The sequence below is a fragment of the Saccopteryx bilineata genome, chromosome 8, assembly GCF_036850765.1.
Source record: "Saccopteryx bilineata isolate mSacBil1 chromosome 8, mSacBil1_pri_phased_curated, whole genome shotgun sequence".
NCBI classification, from domain to species: Eukaryota; Metazoa; Chordata; class Mammalia; order Chiroptera; family Emballonuridae; genus Saccopteryx; species Saccopteryx bilineata.
The window spans coordinates 23,767,657-23,793,817 of NC_089497.1; the positions used below are offsets into that span (position 1 = coordinate 23,767,657).

General features: G+C 38.6%; 1 protein-coding gene across 3 annotated transcripts in view; it reads left to right on the forward strand.

Annotated features, from left to right (window-relative positions):
• The window catches only part of ARL13B (ADP ribosylation factor like GTPase 13B), an 80,592-nt gene that overhangs the window by 1,782 nt on the left and 52,649 nt on the right, over positions 1–26,161 (forward strand). The window contains exon 2 of one of the 3 annotated variants that reach the window (XM_066241535.1): positions 23,560–23,630. The exons of 1 other annotated variant lie outside the window; for it this stretch is intronic. In XM_066241535.1, the coding sequence (XP_066097632.1) occupies positions 23,560–23,630 (71 nt within the window). The remainder of the gene's footprint in view (positions 1–23,559; positions 23,631–26,161) is intronic. One more of the 3 variants, XM_066241536.1, reaches the window with a different exon arrangement.

Here is a 26,161-nt window from a genome sequence, read left to right on the forward strand (position 1 = left end):
CATGTGGCTGTTGAGCTTTTTTCTTTTTTTTTTTTGTATTTTTCCGAAGCTAGAAACGGGGAGAGATAGTCAACAGACTCCCGCATGCGCCCGACCAGGATCCACCCGGCACGCCCACCAGGGGGCGATGCTCTGCCCCTCCGGGGCGTCGCTCTGCGGAGACCAGAGCCACTCTAGTGCCTGGGGCAGAGGCCAAGGAGCCATCCCCAGCGCCCGGGCCATCTTTGCTCCAATAGAGCCTCAGCTGTGGGAGGGGAAGAGAGAGACAGAGAGGAAGGAGAGGGGGAGGGGTGGAGAAGCAGATGGGCAATTCTCCTGTGTGCCCTGGCTGGGAATCGAACCCGGATTTCTGCACGCCAGGCCGACGCTCTACCACAGAGCCAACCGGCCAGGGTGCTGTAGAGCTTTTGAAATGTGACTAGTTTGAATTGATTGCTATACATACATAATATAAAGCGGGTTTAGAAGATTTATTATACAAAAAAGAAAACAAGTAAATATATCTTTTTTAGAGTGAATAGTTGTTGAAGTAACCTTTGCATCAGAGGATTAAATATGATATAATATTAAAATGATTTCACTTTTTATTTTTACCTTTTAAAAATGTGGTTACTAGAAAATTTAAACTTATATATGTGGTTTACAGTATATTTCTATTGACCTCCCTGATCTATATTATGGCTTAATATAGTAGACAGAGGTTAATATCTCTCAGTGTTTGATAGAGTTAACTCTCAAAGGAATTAAAGTTAGATAACACCCATTTTTAAAGTACCTTTTAAGTATTGTTGTTCAGTGCCTCATTTATATAATAATAGTGGCTAAATAAATATTTGCAAAATATTGGATGTAGTTTGATCAGTCGTTAGCAATAATCAACCGAAATATTAATAATATTACGAAGTAGTTTCAGTTACTGGAATAAATGAGAGGTGAGCAAACTGATTTAAAGTATAGATCAGTGTCCTGGCTGGTTACTCAGTTGGTTAAGAGCGTTTTCCCGAAACAACAAGGTTGCAGGTTCCATACCCTACAATTCAGGGGTCCCCAAACTTTTTACCCAGGGGGCCAGTTCACTGTCCCTCAGACCATTGGAGGGCTGCCAAATACAGTGGTCCTCTCACTGACCACCAATGAAAGAGGTGCCCCTTCCAGAAGTGCAGTGGGGGCTGGATAAATGGCCTCAGGGTAGTTTGGGGACGCCTGCCCTACATCACGGGTTCAGGGCACACAGGGGAAGCAGCCAATGATGCAGACTGAGTGGAACAAGTGAATGCTTCCCTTCCTCTCCGCTCTCTCCTCTCCTCCCCCCCCCTCTGAAAATAAAAAAGAAATTAAGCCCTGGCTGGATAGCTTGGTTGGTTGGAGTGTCTGTCTTCCCGGAGCACGGAGGTTGCTGGTTCGATTCCCCAGTCAGAGCACATACAGGAGCAGCTTGATGTTCCCCTCTCTCTCTCTCTCTCAAAAAAAAAAAAAAAAAAAAAAAATATATAAATATATATATATATAATTTTGTGCTTTTATATGTGTGTTGTTTTATATTTTTAAAGTTTTTGGCTATGCTGCTCCTTATTGAGTTCCCTCTTAACATTTATATTTTATGAAGGTATGTTTGCAAATGTGACTAAGAGAAGATGATGTTTATTAATACATTATTTTCATTAATACATTATTTGCTGACTTATCTAATAGATCCTACACTGTTTCGGTTTACTCACCTGTCTTCACTTAGATGCTCTCTCTCCCAGTGAGCTTATTCTGGAAAGCTGGGATTAGGGATTTGATGCAGTATTCAGAATGTGTGGTAAATAAGGACAAGGCAGGAATTAGGCTACCAGTGTGCGCAGGTCAGGAGTCAGGACCCGGATGCCAGGTCAGGCAGAAGCAACATGCATGCTATTGTTAACTGCCAATCAAATCTGAACCTGGCCTTCGAATCATGGGAATCAGTCTTGAGTGGACTAGTAGCTAGACCCGTGGTTAAGGGTTTTTCTCCTAGAGAAGCAGTGCAGAATAGTGTGAATTTTTTTTTTTTAGTGTTAAGACCATAATATAGTAGTCAAAGCTAAGAAATTAACTTTGGTACAATACTGTGAACTAAATTATAGACTTTATTCTGAGTTCACCAGTTTTACCACCTAATGCCCTTCTCTTTTCTGTCCAAAATCTGTTCCGGGTCCTCCTTGCCTTGTCGTGTCTTTGGTCCCTCAGTCTGTGAGAGTTCCTCAGCCGTTCCTTGTCTTTGGTCACCTTGAGACTCTGGAGAGTTTGTCAGGGTTTTTTTCTGTAGGACACCCCTCAATGTGTTTGATGTTTTCTTGTGGTTTGATAAGGTGTTGTTGCATTAATTGGGCAGAGAGATACCACGGGAGTGAGGTGTCCTTCTCAGTACACTGCATCAAGGGGTCAGTGGGGTTGGTCTGTCTTACTACTGGGGGTGTTACCTGTGAGCACTTGGCGTAGTGGTGTCTACCCCGTTCTCAGTATGTAGTCTTTTGAGTCAGACAAATTTGTGGCTGAATCCTAGGAATTCTGGCAGGTGTTTTATGTGAGCGTGTCAATTGTGTATAATTTCTGACTTGTAGCATGTTGAGAAAGAAAATAATTTTTAAATGTTTATTAATTTTTAGCAAGAGAGGTTGGGGTGGGGGGGGGAGAAAGAGTGAGAGAAAAAGAGGGAGAGAGAGAGAGAGGGAGAGAGAGAGAGGAACATCAATCTGTTCCTATATGTGCTCTGACCCGGGATCAAATCAGCAACCTCTGTGCTTTGGAATGATGCTCTAACCAGCCAGGCTATCCAGCCAGAGAGAGAAAGGAAATTTACGCAAGTGTTTGATGCTCTGCACATAGTACTTAGTAAATAACACCTATGATCCTAGGAGACGAGTGCTGATTAGTAAATTACCCTCCTCAATTCATTTTATACTTAGCGTTTTATACTTTTCTGTGTTAGTGTAAGAAGGGTTCATTTCCTTTTCCAAGGCTCATTCTTGTGCCTGTGCTCTTTATTCCATTTCTTCTCACTACCTCGTGAACTTCAGTTTGTTATTTAACCAGAGATCAAAGAGAGGACTTCTGGGATGCAAGGATAAATCTAAATTTTTATCCCAAAATTTTTTTGTTCAATTTTATTATCAAGACTAAAAAATCTTTCTGTTTTGTCTTCAGAGCTCCACTTCTGTTCTTTCTTTAGTATGTAAACATACTCGAGCCCCTCTTTCTGTGAGGAGAGAGGAAGAGTTCATTCACCTGGAGTTAGCAGGGCCAAACACTGGACCTGAGAATTGAAGTGGGTATTGATGAATGAGGCCATTGAGGACGACAGAAAGCTAATGCTCAAAAGCCCCAACTCTTGATGATGTGTAGGTGACAGATTACATAGGGCAAAACCACAAGTCACGGTGGCTTAGGGGTCTGGGTTTTCTCTGGGAGCTGATTGGTTGGAGGTGGGGTAAAGGTAATGGACCATCTCTGCAGGTCTTTGGGATAGCTTAGGTCTTCCCAGGCGTCTTTCTGTCTGGTCTCATGGGAAGGTAGCCAGGAGGTCATTACACCTTAGGGTTCATGAACTGAAACATAGCTTACGTCAGATGTTATGGTCAGCCTGCCAGAGGTCCAGACCCTGTGATCATTAGTCAAGTTGGGCTACTATCTTCTGATGCCTTGGAGGTTGCTAATTATCTGGGTGAAAGGCTGGGTCTCTGAGGGGTGGATATAGAGAGACATACGATTTCTAGGGCTATGATTTAAAAGCAAGTTTAAAGTCATAAGGACACTTGGTTTCATTACCTAAACATGCACACAGACACACGCACTAAATTGCTGCTGTAACTTAGTGATTTCAAACAACACAAATTTATTATCCTACAGTTTTGACTTCAGAAGCCTTAAATGGTAAGCAGAGTTGCATACCTTCTGGAGTGTCTAGGGAAGAATCTTTTTTTCTTTGCTTTTTCCAGCAAAGAATCTGTTTGTGATATTTGTCCCATGGCCCCCTTCCTCCATCTTCAAAGCCGGCAGCATAGCATCATCTCTGATAGTCTGCCTCTCTTTTTCAAGGAATCTTGTGATTTTTCTGGATACTCCAAGATATACTCCCCATTCATAAATTCCTTTTGCCATATGTGGTAAAATATTCATATAAGTTCCAGGGGTTAGGATGTGGGTATCTTTGAGAGGACATTATTCTGTGTCTTATTATTATTATTAATTTATTAATTTAGATTTTAAGTTTTGATTTTTAGACAGAGGAGAGAGAGAGAGAGGGAGAGAGAAAAAGAGAGGGGAGAAGCTGGAAGCATCAACTCATAGTTGCTTCCTGTATGTACCATGACTGCGCAAACCTGGGGTTTTGAACCTGTGACCTCAGCATTACAGGTCAACGCTTTACCCACTGCACCACCACAGGTCAGGCCTGTGTCTATCATATTAAACGAGGCCCTTTTCCTGCAGCCACTCAGCACCCATCCTCCTTCCCTTCACCCCAAGCTTAGCTGTTGACAGGGGATTACGGCCACGGTCTCAGCCTCCTCCCCTCTCATGCATTCCTTAACGTCTTCCATTAGAAGACATCTGCCCAGACCCTTCAGTTCAGTTGTTTTACTACACCAGCACGACCTGGTTGTTAAATCCAATGGATTCTTTTCAATCTCTTGACATCATTTGATACTTCAGACCGCTCTCTTTTTGAAATTCTCTGATTCTTTCTTCTGAGCTTTTAAATTTTTCTCTCTTTTTCCTTTTCTTTGTCTTTCTGCCATTTAGCCTTTCTTAGTCTAACTTCCAACTTTGTCCCAGGGTCTGTCTTCAGCTCTCTTTTCTTCTACGCACTCTCCCTTTGTGGTGAATCTCACCTTATATTGGCACTTCATTTGCCATTTTAACATTCACTCCCAAGTCCATGTTTCCAGCACAAAGGCTCGTCTACCACCCAGAGCCAGTTGCCACAGAACCCTCGATCCCAGCACGTCTAAAATTGAGCATAAGTCCTCTTTCATTTCCATGCCAAATTCTTGTGCCTTCCTGTTGCCCAAATCAGCAGCCAAGAATGATCCTGGACACCCCTTTGTGGTTTGTTCTCTTAAATCATCAAGTCCTTTGGTTTCTACCCACTTTTTACCACGTAAATATCTTGCACTTTTTTAGCCTTTTCATACCTGCTGCTGTCCATTATTCCATTCTCCAAGATTGCTTTGACAGACTTTCTAATCTCGTCTTCTGAGTAATTCTCCACACTGCTGTCCGCGATCTTTTTAATAGACAACAGATTTTAGATCTGCAGTCTTTCCTAATTGCTTTCAGGATAACATATAAACTTATTACATACAGGTTACTCATGATTTGACTTGAACCTGGTCACATGGACTTCTCATAAGCCATTCTTTTTCCTCCTATTCTCCTATCATGCCAAATTCTACTCCCTATCAGTAGAGTACTTAAGTTCTCTACTTCCTTCTCTTTTTCCAGTTTTTTTTTTTTTTTTGGACTGTACCTTAACATGCTTCAAATCTCAGCTGGGAGACTTTCTTCTTCAGGAAGCTCTCTTTGAATTACCAGCTACAATTTTTACCCTTTCATTATGTTTGCCTAGCATCTTGCATTTATCTCTACTTACCCATGTATTGTAATGAAATATGTACTTAACTCTTCACTAGTCCTACAAGATATGTTGTAGACAGGAGCTGTTGCTAGTTTTAAAACATTTAAAAATAATATGTGTTTGTTGTTATTTAAAGGTAATGCAAGTTTACTGTAGAACATTGAAGGCTCAGTTAAGCAAAAAGTGGCAAGTTTAAGTTACTCATAATCTCAGAGCCCCAGAGATGAGCACTTTTAATATTTTAGTGTGGAATCTCTTCTGTGCATATAAATTTTAAAACAATAATAAGATTCTTAGTGCTATTTTTCAGCTTTTTAGTTGTTTTTTTACTTTAATGTACAATTCACACCTTTCTGCATTGTTATGTATTTTTTATCTTTTTTTAATAGCAGCAGAGTAGTACATTACATAGATTCATCAAAGTGTGTTTAACCATCCCTGTTATTATATCTTTGTAATGCTTAAAATATTTCACTGTTTAACAGCAATGCTTTGGGGAACATTTTGTATATAAATATTTTTGAAAATTCTAGATCAAATGATAAAAAAATTGTATAAAATTTGATATAGTTGAATTGCTCATATCAGAAAAGGTTTTATTCAGTTTCTACTCCTTCCTGCAGTGTTTGAAAGTATCATTTTTTTCCCTTAAAAATATTTTAAAAAGAGAATTTTCATTTAGTTTTTTCCAGATTATAAGGAGAAACACTGTTTGCTTTTAGTTTTTACTTTTTATTACTAGTAAGATTCAATAATTTTGCTTAGACATTTGTATTCTTTGGGGAATCTCCCAGTGATTCCCTTTTATGTTTTTCTATTGGGGCAGATACATTTTCTTACTGAACTTTCTTTCTTTTTTTTTTTTTTTTATATTTTTCTGAAGCTGGAAACGGGGAGGCAGTCAGTCAGACTCCCACATGCACCCGACCGGGATCCACCTGGCACGCCCACCAGGGGGCGATACTCTGCCCATCTGGGGCGTCGCTCTGTTGCAACCAGAGCCACTCTAGCGCCTGAGGCAGAGGCCGTGGAGCCATCCTCAGCGCCCCGGCCAACTTGGCTCCAGTGGAGCCTTGGCTGCGAGAGGGGAAGAGAGAGACGGAGAGGAAGGAGAAGGGGAGGGGTGGAGAAGCAGATGGGTGCTTCTCCTGTGTGCCCTGGCCGGGAATCGAACCCAGGACTTCCGCACGCCAGGCCGATGCTCTACCACTGAGCCAACCGGCCAGGGCCTGAACTTTCTAAAAGAGACTTTAAATGTTTATTATAGTAACTGTTTCTCTGTGGTATACAGTGAAGATATTTTTCTTCTGTTATGTTTTTTCATTTTTTACTGGTTTTTGAATCATAAACATTTATAATTTTTTTATTCAAACATATCACTTTTTCAGTGTAATATGTTTTAGGAAGTTCATTACTACTCCAATATTATATTTATTTACACATTTTTTTCTAGTACACTTATGTTTTATTTATTTTTTTAATTCAGTGAGAGGAGGGGAGGCAGAGACAGACTGTCACATGTACCCTGACCAGGATCCATCCAGCAAGCCCACAGGGGGCGATACTCTGCTCTGTTACGCAGCAAGGAGCTCTTCTTAGCACCTGAGGTGGAGGCCATGGAACCATCCTCAGCACCTAGAGCCAACTCACTCCAATTGAGCCTTGGCTGCAGGAGGAGATGAGAGAGAGAGAGAGAGAGGGGGGGGGGCAAGAGGGAAAGGGGTAGAAAAACAGATGGGCACTTCTTCTGTGTGCCCTGACCCAGAATCGAACCTGGGACTTCCACATGCTGGGTCAAACCTCTACCACTGAGTCAACCAGCCAGGGCCTATATTTTAATTTTTAACTTAAATCTGTATTGAAATTTATTAGTGTTTTAGGAGCAACCTTCATGCTGAGCTCAAAACGAAGTTTTTCAAGCCATGGTACTCAGTCAATATCTGTAAAGCAGGTCCTCACCCTTACATAGTATCATCTACATACTCTGGACTCTTAATTTTTTATACCCGCTAGCATCCAGTTGATGAAATAGTACATATAAGGTATGAGAGAATATGCAAGAGTTGAAAGGTGATTTTCAAGATTTTTTTTTTAATTTTTTTAATTTTTATTTTTTTTAATTTTATTTATTCATTTTAGAGAGGAGAGAGAGGGGGAGAGAGACAGGGGGGAGGAGCTGGAAGCATCAACTCCCATATGTGCCTTGACCAGGCAAGCCCAGGGTTTCGAACCGGCGACCTCAGCATTTCCAGGTCGATGCTTTATCCACTGCACCACCACAGGTCAGGCCAATTTTCAAGATTTTTATCAAGAATTAGTGGCAGGATTTTGGAAGGAGTTTAATTTTACCTAGGTTTTGAAGAACTTTGTGCTCCCTGAGTTTCCTATGAGCATGATTTCCAGAATGGTCTACCTAGGATAAGCGGAACGTTCACATTAATTTAAGTGAAAGAACTTTGCCAACAAGGATTATGTATTATAATTTAAAATAATAAAACTATTTTGACCATTATTTACACAAAAATAAAAATATAAATATTTATATGCTCACCACCCAGGTTTTATAGATATCAACCTTTGCTTATTATATTTCAGTTTTTTTTCTAAAAAACAGACAATAAATCCTTGAAGTTTTCTTCACTCAATTTAATTTCTACCATTCCTCCCCACAGTTACCCACTTGTGGGAACTATTAGTTTCTTGCCCATCTATGTTTTTTGATGTCATATTTCAGATTAGCAAACCTTTACTTCAAATGTCTTAGTAAATTGTTGTTCACTGTGGCTGAGTTGAAAAGACGAGGCTCAGATATCACAGGAAGCAATGTGCATTGATCAGTAATGGTGCCTGGTAACACATGCCGTGATATGGTGTGTCATCTCCTCTCTGAAGTTGTTTCAGTGCGGGAACAGTTAGCACCCTAATAACCATCTTTCTTGGTCTAAATGAATATAACTGTAAATTTATACCATTTATAGAAATTGCTGAGTTCTTAATTTCTTAATTAAGCTGTACATACAGATTAGTAAGGATTATCTTAATAGTGCTATATGAAGAACTGGAATATCTTATATTTCTTTTTATCCCCATATAGCTTCTTGTTTATTCAGGGTAAAAATTTAGAGTTTTAGTACAGTTTGGGACCTTGCAATACCCTGATTCTACCCCTTTATATTTTAGAAGTGAACAAAATGACATTAAAATTTTGACCTGATCAAGACTTAAAAGCTAACACATGATCCCAAGTTTGGTCCTCTTACTATTTATTAGTACAGTAGCCCATAAATTTAGATAGTGATTTTGATATAATATTATTCTGAGCTGTACAATCTGAATTAAAATGTCCAAAAGTCATGCACTTCTATAAGAAAATCACATCATAATTTATTTGGGGGATAATTTTTTTTCATTGTATCATTTTGTTGTAGATGCTTTCTATTCTCTCAACTATGTATCATAAACAGTGTTTCCAAATCCTTTAATGTATGTATTAATGTTACTTTTAAATTTAGAACTTGCTCCATGTAGTTTTAAATATTTTAGGTAATAAATATGTTTTGATATGGCAGGTTTTGTTTTTTGGTGTTTTACTTTGACTTGCATAATAGTTTTTTGTTTGAAATGGGTTTTATGTAATTATCTTATTTAAAGTATTGTCTTTCTTAGTTGACAGATGAGGTTTAGAGTTGTAGATATTCAAATTATTGCAATAATGTCATTCAGAAAAGATAAAAAATTCAAATGTTTTCTGAATCTGAATTCAAAACTGCAATATTATGTTGCTTACATATCTGGCATGTTAATTTTTATATATTTTATATAAGAAGGGACCATGAAATAAAATATATAAAACATGCCGTTAGTCTTTTAATCCCTACTTTTTATGTTTTCTATTCAGAATTGTTTTCACAATCTTTTCCACTGTTGTTACCCTGAAACTATGGTCATGTAAACTTTTTCATGTAACCAGTTTGATTTTAGAAGATAGGTGATGTTAAGATTTTTATAAATTCTGTGTAGTCCTCTGTCAAGTTGAAGTTATATATTTTAATTTTCCTTACTATTTACTCAGCAAATGGGGGATCAGAATTATTGTTTCATTCAGGAAGATGCCTGATGTGTGCTAAGCACATTTGATACTGGGGCTACAGAGTTTATGAAGAGGCATTCTGGTAGAAGACACCGTAGAATTTGCACAGCAAAGTTAGGGTCTGTTTACTATGGTCGCACTGATGATCCGGAAGGTCAGGGGATCGCTGGTTTTGAAATTGTCTTGGGGAGTGACAGGAGAAAAGGCTGCAGGGTTTCACTTGATTCTGTTTAAGGATTTTAAGCAGAAAACTACCGTGCTCGCTTCGGCAGCACATATATTAAGCAGAAAACTACCGTGGTTGATTTTCATCAACATCATAGGTAGTTTTTATTAACAGCAGGCAATTCATGACTTTAGTTAACTTACTTATTCCTAGGTAATCTATCTTTTATTAGGTCCAGGAACTAGGTTATGATTGTGATAGGTCTAAATCTTGGGGGGACATTATAGGATATCTTGATGAAAATGAGCCAGACTACCTGGACCCCTGATGTATATCTATCTGAGTGTGTGTGTAAATGTGTTAATTTTAGGGTAAGCAAAATGGTTCAAGTTACCTTTTAAAATTAATTGTTTTTACAAACGGTTATATTTAAACTTTCCATAGAAACAGCTATTGAGTAACATCTTATTAGCTCTGCAAACAAGGGGCAATATGAAGATAAAAGACACAGTAAAATAGCTTTGAACTGTCAAGACATGCTATGTAAAATCATAGTATTGATTATTGCAAAGTTTGGGGGAAATTGAGAGCATTTATTTCTAAGGTACTTAATTTGGGCCAATTATGAGGAGATACATTTATTTTACAAAACTTTGCAGCATTTACCTGACCAGGTGGTGGAGCAGTGGATAGAATATCAGACTGAAACGCAGAGAACCCAGGTTCAAAACCCTGAAGTTGCTGGCTTGAGCACAGGATCTCCTGGATTGAGCACAGGGTTGCTGGCTTGAGCCCAAGGTCTCTGGCTTGAGCAAGGGGTCACTCACTTTGCTGGAGCCCCCTGGTTAAGGCACATGTGAGAGATCAATGAGTGAACAGCTGGAGAGCTGCAACGAGGAATTGATGATTCTCATTCTCTCTCCCTTCTTGTCTGTCTGACCCTATCTGTCCCTCTCTCTGTCTCTCTGTCTCTGTCAAAACAAAACAAAACAAAAAAAACCCCCAAAACTTTGCAGCACTTGATATTGTTCAGTTTTTTAACCCTATTGGAATCTCTTCCAATGCTGCCATTTCTTTGGTCTCATTTCTTTCTAACCACAATTGTAAGGGTTTCTTCAAAGGTTCTCAGAGTTCTGTGCTCCCTGGTCCACCGGCTTCTTTCCCTCCCAGGCTCTTTAATCGCTTATCATAGTTTCAGCTACCACAGATATGTCTCCTAAACCCAGTCCAGACCTCTCCTCCAGCTTCTGACTTCAGTGTGAGACAAGCATCACTTGTATAAAACTGAAGCCAGTAGTCCTCCTCCATTACTTGGTCTCTGTCCATCTCTATGATCTCATCTCATGGACTCCCTGTCTTGAATTTGATGCTGTAATAATAGTTATTGGGGATTCCAAGATGACTGAAAATGGGTGAACACTACACTCACTAGCTCCTGACCCCAAACCTAATTCACAGCTGAAATATTGAGCATTTAACTGGAAAAACCAACTGAAAGATAGCTGAACTGAAAAATTAAAACCAAAGAGCTGCAGAAGAGGCCACATAGAGACCAGTAAAGAGGGCAGAGGCGGGAAAGGGCTAACCCCCTGAACCCATGTGCAGTGGCTGAAGGGGCAGAGGGATATTGTGTCCAAGGAGCTCCTTCCCCACACCAGGAGAGTGGGGGGAGGGTCCCAAACCTATGCTAGGATACCCACTCCAGAACAACAGGTATGGGAGGAAGAGCTCACATAGCATCTAGAAGTGAAAATCAGAACCCCAGGTGCTACTTACCCAAGTCCTGGCATTCTTATTGTTGCAGCAGGGGTCATAGTTCTGCCAAAACTATGAGTTGATGCTTCTCATCTCTCTCCCTTCTAGTCTGTTCCTGTCTGTCTCTCTCTCTAAAACAACAACAAAACACTGTAGTAAGAGACAAAGAAGGTCACTACATAATGATAAAAGAAGCAATCCAACAAGAGAATATGACCATTGTTAACATTGACGCACCAAATATAGGATCACTTTAGACATAAAGGGACAGATTGACAAGAATACAGGCATAGTAGGGGATTTTAACGTTCTACTGACATCAATGGATAGATCCAAACAGAAAATCAACAAGAAAAGAGTGCTTAAATAACTCATTAGATCAGCTGGATTTATTATCTTCAGAGCATTTCACCCCAAAGCACTGGAATATAATTTTTTTCAAGTGCACATGGTACATTTTCTAGGATATACTATGTTAGGACACAAAACAAGTCTCAAAATGTTTTACTAAAATTGAAGTCACACCATGCATCTTTTCTGACCACAAAGGCATGAAACTAGAAATCAACTACAATTTAAAAAGGTGAAAAACACTCAAAGGAGACTAAATAGTATGTTATTAAACAAAGACTGGGTTAACAATGAGATTAAGGAAGATATCAAACACTGGAAACAAATGAAAATGAACATACAACAATCCAAAATCATGTGACACAGCGAAAGCAGTCCTAAGAGGAGATTTCATAGCACTACAGGCTTACCTCAAGAAACAAGAAAAATCTCAAATCCACAATCTAACCCTACACCCAAAAGAACTATAAAAACAGCAAAAAACAAAGCCCAGAGGAAGTGGAAGGAAGGAAATAATAAAGATCAGTGGGAAAATAAATGACTAAAATAGAGACAAAAAAAAAGATACAAAAGGTAAGTGGAACCAAGAGCTGGTTCTTTGAAAAGGTAAACAAGATTGATGAACCTTTAACCAGACTCATTAAGAAAAATAGAGAACCCAAATAAATAAAATTAGAAATAAAAGAGAAGTAACAGTAGACATCACTAATAGAGAGGATTGTAAGAAAATACTACAAAGAATTATATACCAACAAATTGTACAATCTGGGTGACATTGATAAATTCATAGAAACGTACAATCTTCCAAAACTGAATTTGGAAGAATCAGAAAACCTGAGCAGACATTACAATTAAGGAAATTGAAGCAGTAATAATAAAAAAAAACCTCCCAGAAACAAAAGTCCTGGACTGTATGACTTCACAGGTGAATTTGACCAAACATTCATATGAGAGCTAACACCTATCCTTGTCAAACTACTCCAAAAAATTCAAGAGAAGGAAAGACTTCCAAGCTCATTTTACGATGCATGCATTATCCTATTCCAAAACAAGGTGAAGATACTACAACGAAAGGAAAAGGAAACAAAGGGCCAATCCCCTATGAACATAGATGCTAAAATTTTCAACAAATATTAGCAAAGCAATCCAACAATACATTAAAAATATTATACATTGTGATCAAGTGGGATTTGTTCCATGGATACAAGGCTGGAATAATATTTACAAATCAGTAAATGTGGTACATCACATAAGCAAATTGAGGTATAGCAATCTCATCATATCAGTAGATGCAGAAAAAGAATTTGATAAAATCCAGTACCCGTTTATGACAAAAACTCTTGGAAAAATGGGAATAGAGGGAACATACCTCAATATAATAAAGACCATATATGACACACCTACAGCCAACATCATACTCAATGTGCAAAAACTAAAAGTATTAGGACCTGAAGATGGCAGCGGAGTAGGCAGATGAACAGACTCCCAGCTCACACCACCAAACTGGATTACAAATTAATTCAGGAATAATTAGCATGAAAAACCAACTCTGGACTACAAGAACAGCTCTCAAAAACCAAGGAGCAAAGAAGAAGCCACACCAAGCCTGGTAGGGAGCGCCAAGGAGCAGTGAGTCTCCCCTGCTTACAGGAAGAGAAGGGGGGTGAGGCTAAGAGCCCAGAAGGGCTCTCACTCCAAGGAAAAGAGCAAAAAATATTGCTCACAGCCACTTGCCTGGGGACTTGAGAACGAGGTGTGTTGAAAGGGCTGGCTTGTCTTCCAAAAGGAAAGGGGAGAGAGAGACAGATGGTGAGGGGCAGAAGAATGCATGGGATGACCTGAAAAGCTGACTCATCCAGTGCTGGAGGCGGCCATAGCTGGGGGAGGGGTTGATCCTTCCACATAACACAAGATTAAAGTGGTTCTGGGTCACATCTTCAGACAGCTTTCCAGCTTCAATCAGCACAACAAGACACAGGTGAAAACAAGAAGTGGGGAGGAGGGGCAGTAACTCAAGTCTCCATGGAGATCTGAGAGACACCTCTCCCTACTGAAGCAGAGAAGGCACCCTGCCCCCAGAGACAGTGTCAGGTTACACTCACCACATTCCTGGATACAGTTTCAAATAAGCCCCCTGCTGAGATCAGTAAACAAGACTACCAGGTGTTAAGAAAACTGAGAAGAAAACAAACAAATCAAGACTTCAAAATGGATCTACTAAAAAGAGCCAAATCTGAAAGTGGATTACAAAAAACAGCTGATGCCAACCCAAGAAGACCTAGATATAAATATAACACAACTGAAAACTGGAGGCGGACAACACCAAGCCTAGACTCAACCAGCTCTCCAAACAATAGAAGTGCAATCCAACTGAATCCCCAAGGGAAACATCCCGGAAATGAACTGAGTGATATGGAAATAACCAAACTTCTGGATGCAGAGATTAAAATAATGATTGTAAGGATGCTCAAAGATCTTAGAACAATAATGGATGGTCATTACAAACCCCTAAATAAAGAAATAGCAAGTATACAAAAGGACATTGAAATATTAAAAAAGAATCAGTTGGAGATGACAAATACAATATCAGAAATGAAGGCCACAATGAAAAGGAATTAAAAACAGGATGGATGAAGCTGAGGATCGAATCAGCGAGTTGGAGGACAAGTTGAACGAAGGCATGGAAGCAGCGCACAAAAAGGAAAAGAGAATTAAAGAGTCTGAGGAATCTCTTAGAGAGCTCTGTGACAACATGAAGAGAAATAACATCCGCATCCTAGGGGTTCCTGAAGAAGAAGAGAAAGAACAAGGGATAGAGACTTTGTTCAATCATATCATAGCTGTAAACTTCCCTAAATTAATGCAGGAAAAACTCACAAGTTCAAGAAGCACAGAGAACTCCATTAAAGAGAAACCCAAAGAAATCTATACCAAGACACATCATAATTAAAATACCAAAGCTAAGTGATAAAGAGAAAATATTAAAAGCTGCTAGAGAAAAAAAAGGCTATCACCTACAAAGGAGCCCCCATAAGGATGACATTCGACTTCTCAACAGAAACACTTGTGGCCAGAAGGAAATGGCAAGAAATATTCAAAGTAATGCAGAACAAGAACCTACAACCAAGACTACTTTAACCAGCAAGGCTATCATTTAAAACTGAAGGAGAAATAAAAAGCTTCCCAGAGAAAAAAAAAAGCAAACTCAAGGAATTCATTACAACCAAACCAATGCTGCAGGAAATGTTAAGGAGCCTGTTGTAAACAGATCAAAGTGGGAAAATAGGAATATAGCTTTAAAGAATAAAATGGCAATCAACAACTAAACATCAATAATAACCTTAAATGTAAATGGATTAAATGATCCAATCAAAAGACATAGGGTAGCCGCATGGAAAAGAAAACAGGACCTGTACATATGCTGTCTACAAGAGACACACCTTAAATCAAAAGATGCACATAGACTGAAGGTAAAAGGATAGAAAAAAAATATTTCATGCAAATGGAAGTGAAAAACAAGCTGGGGTAGCAATTTATATCAGACAAAATGGACTTTAAAACAAAGGCTATAGTAAGAGATAAAGGAGGTCACTACATAATGATAAAGGGAGCAATCCAACAGGAAGATATAACCATTATAATTATCTATACATCTAATATAGGAGCACCTAAATATATAAAGCAGACTTTGATGTATATAAAGGGAGATATCAATAGTGATACTATAATAGTAGGTCATTTAAATACCCTACAAACATCACTAGATAGATTCTCAGGAAAGAAAATTAACAAAGAAATAGACTTAAAGGACATACTAGATCAACTGGATTTAATAGATATCTTCAGAACCTTTCACCCTAAAGCAGTAGAATATACATTTTTTTCAAGTGCTCATGGTACATTCTCTAGGATAGACCACATGTTAGGGCACAAAAGTGATCTCAACAAATTTCAGAAGATTGAAATCATATCAAGCACTTTCTGTAATCACAATGGCATGAAACTAGAAATGAACCACAACAGAGAAGCTCAAAAATTCTCAAACACATGGAAACTAAATAGCAGATTGTTAAATAATGAATGGATTAACAATGAGATCAAAGAAGAAATAAAAATTTTCCTAGAAACGAATGATAATGAGCATACAACAATTCAAAATTTATGGAACACAGCAAAAGCAGTACTGAGAGGGAAGTTCATAGCACTACAGACATACTTTAAGAAGCTAGAAAAAGCTCAAATAAACAACTTAACCCTGCATCTAAAAGAACTAGACAAAGAACAGCAAGCAAAGCCCAGATGTTGTAGAAGGAAGGCAATAATAAAGATCAGAGCAGAAATTAATGACACAGAGGCTAAAGAAACAATACAGAGGATCAATGAAACCAGCAGCTGGTTCTTTGAAAAGGTAAACAAGATCAATGAATCTTTAACTAGACTTACCAAGAAAAAGAGAGAGAGGACTCAAATAAATAAAATGAGAAATGAGAGTAGAGAAATAACAACTGACACAACAGAAATACAAAATATTGTAAGAAAATACTATGAAGAACTGTATGCCAAAAAACTAAACCTAAATGAAATGGACAAATTCCTTGAAACATACAATGTTCCAAAAATCAATCTGGAAGAATCAGAAAACCTAAACAGATCAATTACAAAAAATGAGATCGAAACAGTTATCAAAAAACTCTCAACAAAGAAAAGTCCTGGGCTTGATGGCTTCACAAGTGAATTCTACCAAATATTCAAAGAAGAACTAACTCCTATCCTTCTCAAGCTATTTCAAAAAATTCAAGAGGAAAGAAGACTTCCAAGCTCCTTTTATGAGGCGAGCATAATTCTGATTCCAAAACCAGATAGACAAAGAAAGAAAATTATAGGTCAATATCCCTGGTGAATATAGATGCTAAAATCCTCAACAAAATATTAGCAAACCAGATCCAGTAATATATGAAAAATATACACCATGATCAAGTGGGATTTATTTTTGGGAGACAAGGCTGTTACGACCTTCTCAAATTAAACAATATGATTCATCACATAAACAAAAGGAAGGAGAAAAACCACATGATCATTTCAATAGATGCAGAAAAAGCATTTGATAAAATTTAGCACTCATTCATGATCAAAACTCTCAGCAAAGTGGGAATACAAGGAACATGCCTCAACATGATAAAGGTCATCTATGACAAACCTACAGCCAACATCATACTCAATAGGCAAAAACTAAAAGCAATCCCCTTAAGATCAGGAACAAGGCAGGGGTGCCCCCTTTACCACTCTTATTCAACATAGTCCTGGAAGTCCTAGCCACAGCAGTCAGACAAGAAGAAGAAATAAAAGGCTTCCAGATTGGACAAGAAGAAGTAAAACTATCATTATTTGCAGATGATATGATATAGAAAACCTTAAGTTGCAGTAAAAAAACTACTGGACCTGATAAATGAATTCAGCAAAGTGGCAGGATATAAAATTAGTACTCAGAAATCAGAGACATTTTTATACATTAACAATGAACAGTCAGAAAGAGAAATTAAGGAAACAATCTCCTTCACTATTGCAACCAAAAAAATAAATGATCTAGGAGTAAATTTAACCAGGGAGTCTAAAGACTTGGACTCAGAAAATTAGAAAACATTGATAAAAGAAATCAAGGAAGATACAAACAAGTGGAAGCATATGCCATGCTCATGGTTAGGAAGAATAAACATCATTACCCAAAGCAATTTATAAATTTAATGCAATACCAATTAAAATACCAATGACATACTTCAAAGATATAGAACACATATTCCAAAAATTTATATGGAACCAAAAAAGATCACAAATAGCCTCAGCAATCTTGAAAAGGAAGAATAAAGCAAGAGGTATCACACTTCCCGATATCAAGGTATACTACAAGCCATCCTGATACTAGCATAAGAACAGGCATATAGATCAATGGAACAGAACAGAGAACCCAGAAATAAACCCACAGTTATATGGACAACTGATGTTTTACAAAAGAGGTAAGAGCATACAATGGAGTAAAGACAGCCTCTTTAATAAATGATGTTGGGAAAATTGGACATATACCTGCAAAGAAATGAATCTAGACCACCAACTTATACCATTCACAAAAATAAACTTCAAAAGGATAAAAGACTTAAATGTAATCCATGAAACCATAAGCATCTTAGAAGATAACATAGGCAGTAAGCTCCGACATCTCTCGCAGCAATATATTTACCTATTTATCTCCATGGGCAAGTGAAATAAGAGACAGGATAAACAAGTAGGACTATATCAAACTAAAAAGCTTTTGCACAGCTAAAGATAATATGAACAGAATAAAAACACAAACTACACAATAGGAGAACATATTCGACAATACATCTGACAAGCGGTTAAAAACCAAAATTTATAAAGAACTTGTAAAACTCAACACCAGGAAGACAAAGAATACAATAAAAAAAATGGGCAAAAAAAATGAATAGACACTTCTCCAAAGAGGATATACAGATGGCCAATAAGCATATGAAAAAATGCTCAATGTCACTAATCACTAGAGAAATACAAATTAAAACCACAATGAAATATCACCTCACTCCAGTCAGAATGGCGCTCATCAACAAAACAACACAGAATAAGTGCTGGGGAGGATGTGGAGAAAAGGGAACCCTCCTGCACTGCTGTTGGGAATGCAGAATGGGGCAGCCACTGTGGAAAACAGTATGGAGATTCCTCAAGAAATTAAAAATTGAATTGCCTTTTGACCCAGCTATCCCACTTTTAGGAATATACCCCAGGAATACCATAGCACTGTTTCAAAAGGAGAAATGCACCCTCATGTTTATGGCAGCATTGTTCACAATAGTGAAGATCTGGAAACAGCCCAAGTGCCCGTCAATGGACAAGTGGATTAAAAAGCTTTGGTACATATATACTATGGAATACTACTTAGCCATAAGAAATGATGATATTGGATCCTTTATAATAACATAGATGGACGTTGATAACATTATACTGAGTGAAATAAAAAAAAACACTAAGATAGAGGGTACATAAAAATGAGACACAGAGACATGGACAAGAATGTGATGGTAACAGGGTGGGGAGAGGGAGAAGAAGAAGAGGGAAAGGGGGAGGGGAGGGGAGGGGCACAAAGAGAACCAGATAGAAGGTGATGGACCACAATTCGACTTTTGGTGAGGGGTATGCAACATAATCAAATGTCAAAATAATCTGGAGATTTTTTCTCTGAACATATGTACCCTGATTTATCAATGACACCCCATTAAAATTAATAAACAAACAAAAACAACTAAAAGTATTACTCTTAAGATAAGAGACAAGACTCTTACTAAACATAGTACTGGAAGTCTTATCACAGCAGTCAAACAAGAATTAAAAGGCATCCAAATTGAAAAGGAAGAAGTTAAAATGTCAGTTTGCTGATGGCATGATACTGTACATTGAAAACCCTAAAGTCTCTACCAAAAATCTACTAGACATAATAAATTTGGCTAAGTATTGTAGGATACAGAATTAATATTCAGAAATCAGTGCATTTTTATACACCAATAATGAATATCAGAAAGAGAAATCAAGGAAATAACCCCGTTTACTATTACAACAACAAAATAAAGTACCTAGGAATAAATTTATCTAAAGAGGTAAAAACTTGTATTCAGAAAATTATAGGATATTGAAAAAAGAAATTGAGGTGGATACAAACAAGAGGAAGCATATACCATATTAATGGATAGGAAGTATTAATGTCATTATAATTCCACACAAAGCAATTAATAGATTCAGTGCAATACCTGTTAAAATACCAATGGCATACTTCACAGATCTAGGACAAATATTTCAAAAATTTATATGAAACAAAAAATAAAATAACCTGGATAGCCTCAGCCATCTTGAAAACAAAGTGGGAGGTAACACACTTCATATCAAGCCTGTTGTAATAAAGCAGTGTGATACTCGCATAAAAATAGGCATACAGATCAATGGAACAGAGCAGAGAAGCCAGAAGTAAACCCAAGCTATTATGGTCAGTTATTGTTTGACAAAGGAGGCAAGAGTATAAAATGGGGTAAAGACAGTAAAAAAATGGTGATGGGAAAACTGGACAGGTACATGCAAAAAAGAAAAAGAAAAAAGAAACTAGGCCACCAACTTATACCATATACAAAAATAAACTCAAAATGAATAAAAAATTTCAATATAAGTCACGAAACCATAAAAATCCTAGAAGAAACCTTAGACAGTAGACTCTCAAATATCTCTTGTAGCAATATTTTTGCTGATATATCTCTTTGAGCAAGTGAAATAAAGTACGGAATAAACAAATGCATCTATATCAAACTAAAAAGCTTTTGCATGGCGGTCCTGGCCAGTGGCTCAGCAGTAGAGCATTGGCCCTGCGTATGGAAGTCACCGGTTCAATTTCCCAGAGGCTAATGCAGGAGGGGACTGCTCCACCCAAGAAAGATGGTGACTGCAGTACTGGAGAATGATTCAGCACAGGGATCTTGGTAGCTCTTTCCCCACCATGTCTCATTGTGGGGTTGCCCGTCTCCCACTCTCCTGTCCCCTCTCTAGTCCTCTTAGCCCACCTGCAGCCAGAGCCCAGGGAAAGTGGCTGTGAATGAGAATCGTTGCATTGCCCCTTAAGAGGGTGCCTACATCTCTGAGAATTCCTGTCTCGTTCTCACAGGCAGAAACCTCACCTCTTTTCACCACCTGATGCTATGTGGGCACCTCTTCTAGGCTCTGGTGTGCTAGGCTGGGGTGCCCTGACTGGTGCTTAGGACCCAGACCTCTAAGGAGAAACCTCCACATAGCTTAGACGTCATGGGAGCCACTGCTCGGGGAAGTGGGGGCAGTCCTTTTCTCATCTCCGCCCTTCCTACCAGTCTCAGTGTGGCTTTTTCTGTGAATCCTTGGTATGAGACTCTTCATTTATTCCTGAGTTGGTTTCTCAGGATGATTGTTCTTAAATTTAGTTATAACTCCAGTTTGGTCTTTGGAGAACTCTGGCAATTGGAACATCTTCCATCTCTGTCGCCATCTTGGATCCTAGCTCATATTTTTCAAAGCAGGTAAACTTTTTACATGGATAGAGGTACCAACATACTACCCCAGCTCCATAAATTCATAATCTGCTGTTGATCTCTTGGGCATTCTCACTGACCCCACCACTACCTGACTGGGGGTGGGGGATGGGGCTGCTGCTAGCTGTGACTTACTTGATCCTTTCACTGACTCTAGCATAGACATTCTTCTATTTATGTTTGTTCTCCAGAATGGGTAGGTTTGGTTAAAACATTTAGGAAAAAAACAAAAACTAAGGTTTCCAGATAAGAAAGGAAATTAACATTGAAGTCAGTCTCCCCGTGGCCTACAGCGGCCTGCATGAACTTGCCTTTGATGTGTTTCTGATCTCCTGCCCTTCCCTGCCTTTTTCTCGCTGGGTTTCACCACACTGACTTCCTTGCTGATACTGGAACATTCCAGGATGCCGTCACCTGCATGCCTTTGCCCCAGATGTTCTCTATTGCCCATATATTTGCATGACTAACTCCACCCTTCAAGGCTTTGCCAGACTTTACCTTCTCAATCACCCTACATAAAATTGCAACCCACGTCCTATGCCTACTTTTGCTCCCCTTTATCCTTCTCTATTCTTTTTTCTCCCTTCTTTTCCAAGTAAGAGTAGAGGAGATAAGACAGACTCCCACATATACTCTGACTGGGATCCACCTGGCAGCCCCCATCTGGGACTGATGCTCAAATCAACCAAGCTATCCTCAGTGCCTGAGGCGGATACTAGGACCAGTGGAGCCACTGGCTGCAAAAGGGGAAGAGAGAAAGAAGGGGGAGAGGGAACGGTAGAGAAGCAGATGGGCGCTTCTCCTGTGTGCCCTGACCAGTAATCGAACCCGGGACATCCACACGCCAGGCTGACACCGTACCCCTGAGCCAACTGGCCAGGGCCTCCTTCTCTCTTCTTTTTCTTACAGAACTTAATCACCTTACAACACACTATATAACATAATTTTCTTTCTTTTTTTAATGTTTATTTTACTGATTTTAGAGAGAGAGAGGAAAGGAGAGGGAGAGACAGAGACAATAGGAACATTGGTCTGTCCCTGTAAGTGCCCTGAGCGGGGATTGCACTGACAACCTCTGTGCTTCAGCACGATGCTCTAGCCAACCGAGCTAGCCTGTCAGGGCTGTAATATAATTTTCTTATTTCTTATATTTATTATTGTTTGTCTCCTGCCAGTAAAATACAAGTTTCATAAGGAAAACTTTATTTTGTTTGTTTGGTTTTCATTGTTGTGTTTATTTTAATAAACAAGTGTATCTCAAATACCTAAAACCCTGGTGTCTGGTGTCAGAGGATGGTCAGGAACTATTTGTTTAATAAATAACCAATTTTGTTTTTGCAAGACTGAATTTGTTCTTCCTCATCTTGTGACCCATTAGTAGACTGCCTCACACACTTACCTTTGTCTTTTTACCTTGTTATATGGACTTTTTAAATATAATTGGATTTAAAAAACAAAAATTTCAGATCCAAGAGCCAGGCCTAGAGAGATGAAAGAACATTCATTCTTGCAATCTAAGTTCAGTTTTTTAACCTTTCTTGGGATGATTGCTCGTGAAAAATGACTATTCTTGGCAGAAACCATGACTCTACCCCATAGGATTGTAGCTCTGTGGTTTGAACTGAGCCGTGGCTTTCTCTCTGCATTCCCCAGTCCATGGTGTTAATGGATCCTCTCGTCTCTTTTATTGTGCAGTAGTGTAGCCCAGATCAGAAATGAGCTCCAGCGTGGACTGAGTTGTCATGTTGACAGGACCAGTGTAATAGGTTTGTTCTTCTATAACCTGGCTTGCGTTTAAGAATTCCATAGGATAGAGGTGATTTAGGGTCTGGTTCTTCGTAACTTACTCATTGTCTTATGTCTTCTGATGCGAGGTTTATTTTTTTTCAGTTGTAAAATTGAACTGGACTGTACTTTTTCCCTGAATCTGTGAAGTTTAGTTATATCATCAGAAACATTTTAAATTTTATAATTGTAGTCCTTTCATATATGTTAGCACCTAAGTTAATCATGTTACTAGAATATATTTAAGATTTATACTTGTTAAGATGCTACAGAGTATATAACAATAATTATTTTCTTATGTAATTTCACAAGGAAGAAACCAGATTTGTGATTATCCTTAGGATTCAGTTAACTGAATTAACTAATTCAGAAAATTTAGTTCTTAGTCAGGATACAGAACTCATGTGTTAGAATCCATCTCCCTCCATTTTTCTCTCTTTTCTTTCCCTTATTTCTTCTTTGCTCTTTGGGTTAGCAGTTGTACAATTTCCCTTTTCTGCTTAGAGAACAAAAGGATAACACTTCAAAGGTATTCTTTATGAATTTTGCTTTTCAAATCTATATTTATTCATCATTTTACTCTTAATATCTAGCAGATAGTCTTGTACAGTAGATGCTCCTAAATGTTGCTTGAATGAATATTTGCTTTTATATTTTTCCCAATATTGAACTAACTCAGAAAGTGATCTCACATTCTTATTATTTTAAGAAAGGTGACTCTCGTGATGGTGGGACTTGATAACGCGGGTAAAACGGCCACGGCGAAGGGAATCCAAGGAGGTAAGCGGAAAATACTGCTTATCCAAGTGGTTTATTTTGCATTGCTTTATTACATGTGAATTGGGCACAGCTAGTGTGCACTCTGTTACTGTGTATGCTTACTGTACTATGGCTAATGTGGTGAATAGAATAGCTTCATAATACCAGCCTGTTACCATGTTTCAAATTAGAATAAAGGCAGAGGTGCAGAGGCTCTTGGGGTCTTTCATCAGCTGTTAGGGATTGTATCTGTCGTCTAGCCCGTAGGAAGGAAGAAGGAAAGTATAAAGCGAATGTCCCTGTTTTAAAGGTTACCTGTCTGCCACTTACATTTCCTTGGTCAGAATTTAGTCACATGGCAACTAAACGAAAGGGAAGCGGAAATACGGTGAGTTGGCCAGCGCAACTGTCTGCATCTTTTGCTTTTTTTTTTTCAACATATGTCATTTTTAGAGTTATGTTAAAAGTAGGGTCTCTCTGTCATTACAGGGTCTTATGTCATTGGCTGTATTTATTTAGTCTTGATGTTATGCTCTGAGCTACAGTATAGGAACAACCGTGCTAGGGAGTGTTTTGTGTACCCAGGAGCTATAGCACCAGCCAGGCATCTCAAGGGTATGAATTGGGAGAAAACCTAACATGTATGTTTCTGGAAATGGTTGCTTCAAGAAGATACAGAGCATTTAGAGAGTCAGGGGGGATTTTATTTATGGAAGTTTATGAAAAAAATAAACAATTTGCAAAACTTGCTGTTGGAGACATTTCACTGTGTAACATTTATGTAAATGACATGCTCTTGCCTGGGAATTCTTCTGACGTCCTTTTGGTTCCCTCGTGCTGCCTCCTAATTTACATCCTCGCAGAGCACTCGCTGCTCACTGTCATAGTCTAAAGCAGGGTTGGCAAGCTGCAAGGGGCCATGTAGGAAATACTGCAGACTCTGAGGACCGTATGCACGCTTTCCCGGCTCTGCACGCACCTGACGTGGCAGTACAAAAGCAGCCACAGGCAGTGTACAAACAAATGAGCGTTGGTCACGTTCCAGTGAAATAATCTTTGGTATGTTGTGGAATACTCTTTATTTTATTGTGCACATATTTGAAATGTAGAATATAGTCTTAGCCTTAGGGTTATATAAAAACAGGAGGTGAGCCAGATTTCGCTTAGAACCATGACTCCTTTATCTAAATATCTTTCCTTCTTTCATTCTTCAAAGCCTTACATTCAAGGTAGCTACTCTAAGAGTCTGCTAATCAGATTTGTAATGTGTACGTAGAGTATGCTCTTGTCATGCTGTTTTCTACCTCCCTGTATCCATCAGTTCCATTATCTGAGTTTAGAAAATGCTCAAGGTGTCAAATGAACAAATGAGTCAGAACTTTGAGCTAATTTCTGACTCTGTTTTTGTTCTTCATGTCATATTTATTATTCAGCCTACTTCCGTGACTGATTTCTTATCATTTTTCTTTATTTATTTTATTAATTTTAATGGGGTAACATCGATCAGTCAGGGTACATAGGTTCAGAGAAAACATCTCCAGGTTATTTTGACATTTGATTATGCTGCATACCCCTCACCCAAAGTCATTGTCTTCCGTCACCTTCTATCTGGTTTTCTTTGTGCCCCTCCCCTCCCTGCACCCCTCCTTCTCCTCTCCTGCCCCCCATCCGTAACCACCACACTCTTGTCCATGTCATTTTTCTTTTTTAAATATTTCAGTTATATAGAAGTACTTGAACTGCCCCAAATTGAGTTTTTTTTTATGCTTTTTGTATTTTTATTTATGCAGTTTATTTATGCTGTTTCTACTGGTCTTACTAGAGAGAGTATTTGCTTATCATTAAAGATAGAATATCTACTGATCTCTTTGATGCCGTATTTTTGTGATATAGTCTCCTTAATGAAATCCTGCTTGGTCTTCTGCTGCCCTCACCCGTTACCATCCGGAGAATTGACTACTTCTCCTATTCTGGCCACTCTTACCCTCTACCTGCTTGTAACACTGCTTAATTGCCCCTTGTTTATGTACCTCTCCACCTCTCCAGACTGTCCGTTCCCCAGGTCAGTTTTACTCATTGTGGAGTCCCAGTTAAGGCCATGCCTGACGTGTAGTAGCCAATATTCTTAAAACATTTTGCTCATGACTTCTCTTCAGCTTATTTTGGTTCTTCTGTTTGTTTTGTTTTGTTTTTGACACATAGTACCCTAACCTAAGAGTACTTTCCCGATTTTGAGTTTAACTTCAGTCAACTTCTTTTCTGCACAGCTGTCAAAGTGATTGTATTAATTGGATACAGGTTCGGTTTTTCTAACAGAGGCCTAAATAACAGCAGTTTACAAAATAGAAGTTTATTTTTCTCTCCTAACAGTGCAGGTAAAAGTAGTCTTGGGCTGGCATAGCAGTTCCGTGGTGTCAGGGACTCAAGTTCCTTCTCCTGTTTGTTTTGCCATTCCAAGTGTTCTCCCTGCCTGCTTGGTCCAAGGAGGCTCATGACTAGAGTACATTTTAGCTGGAAGATAGAGATAAAGGGCAAGGGGAGACCATCCTTCT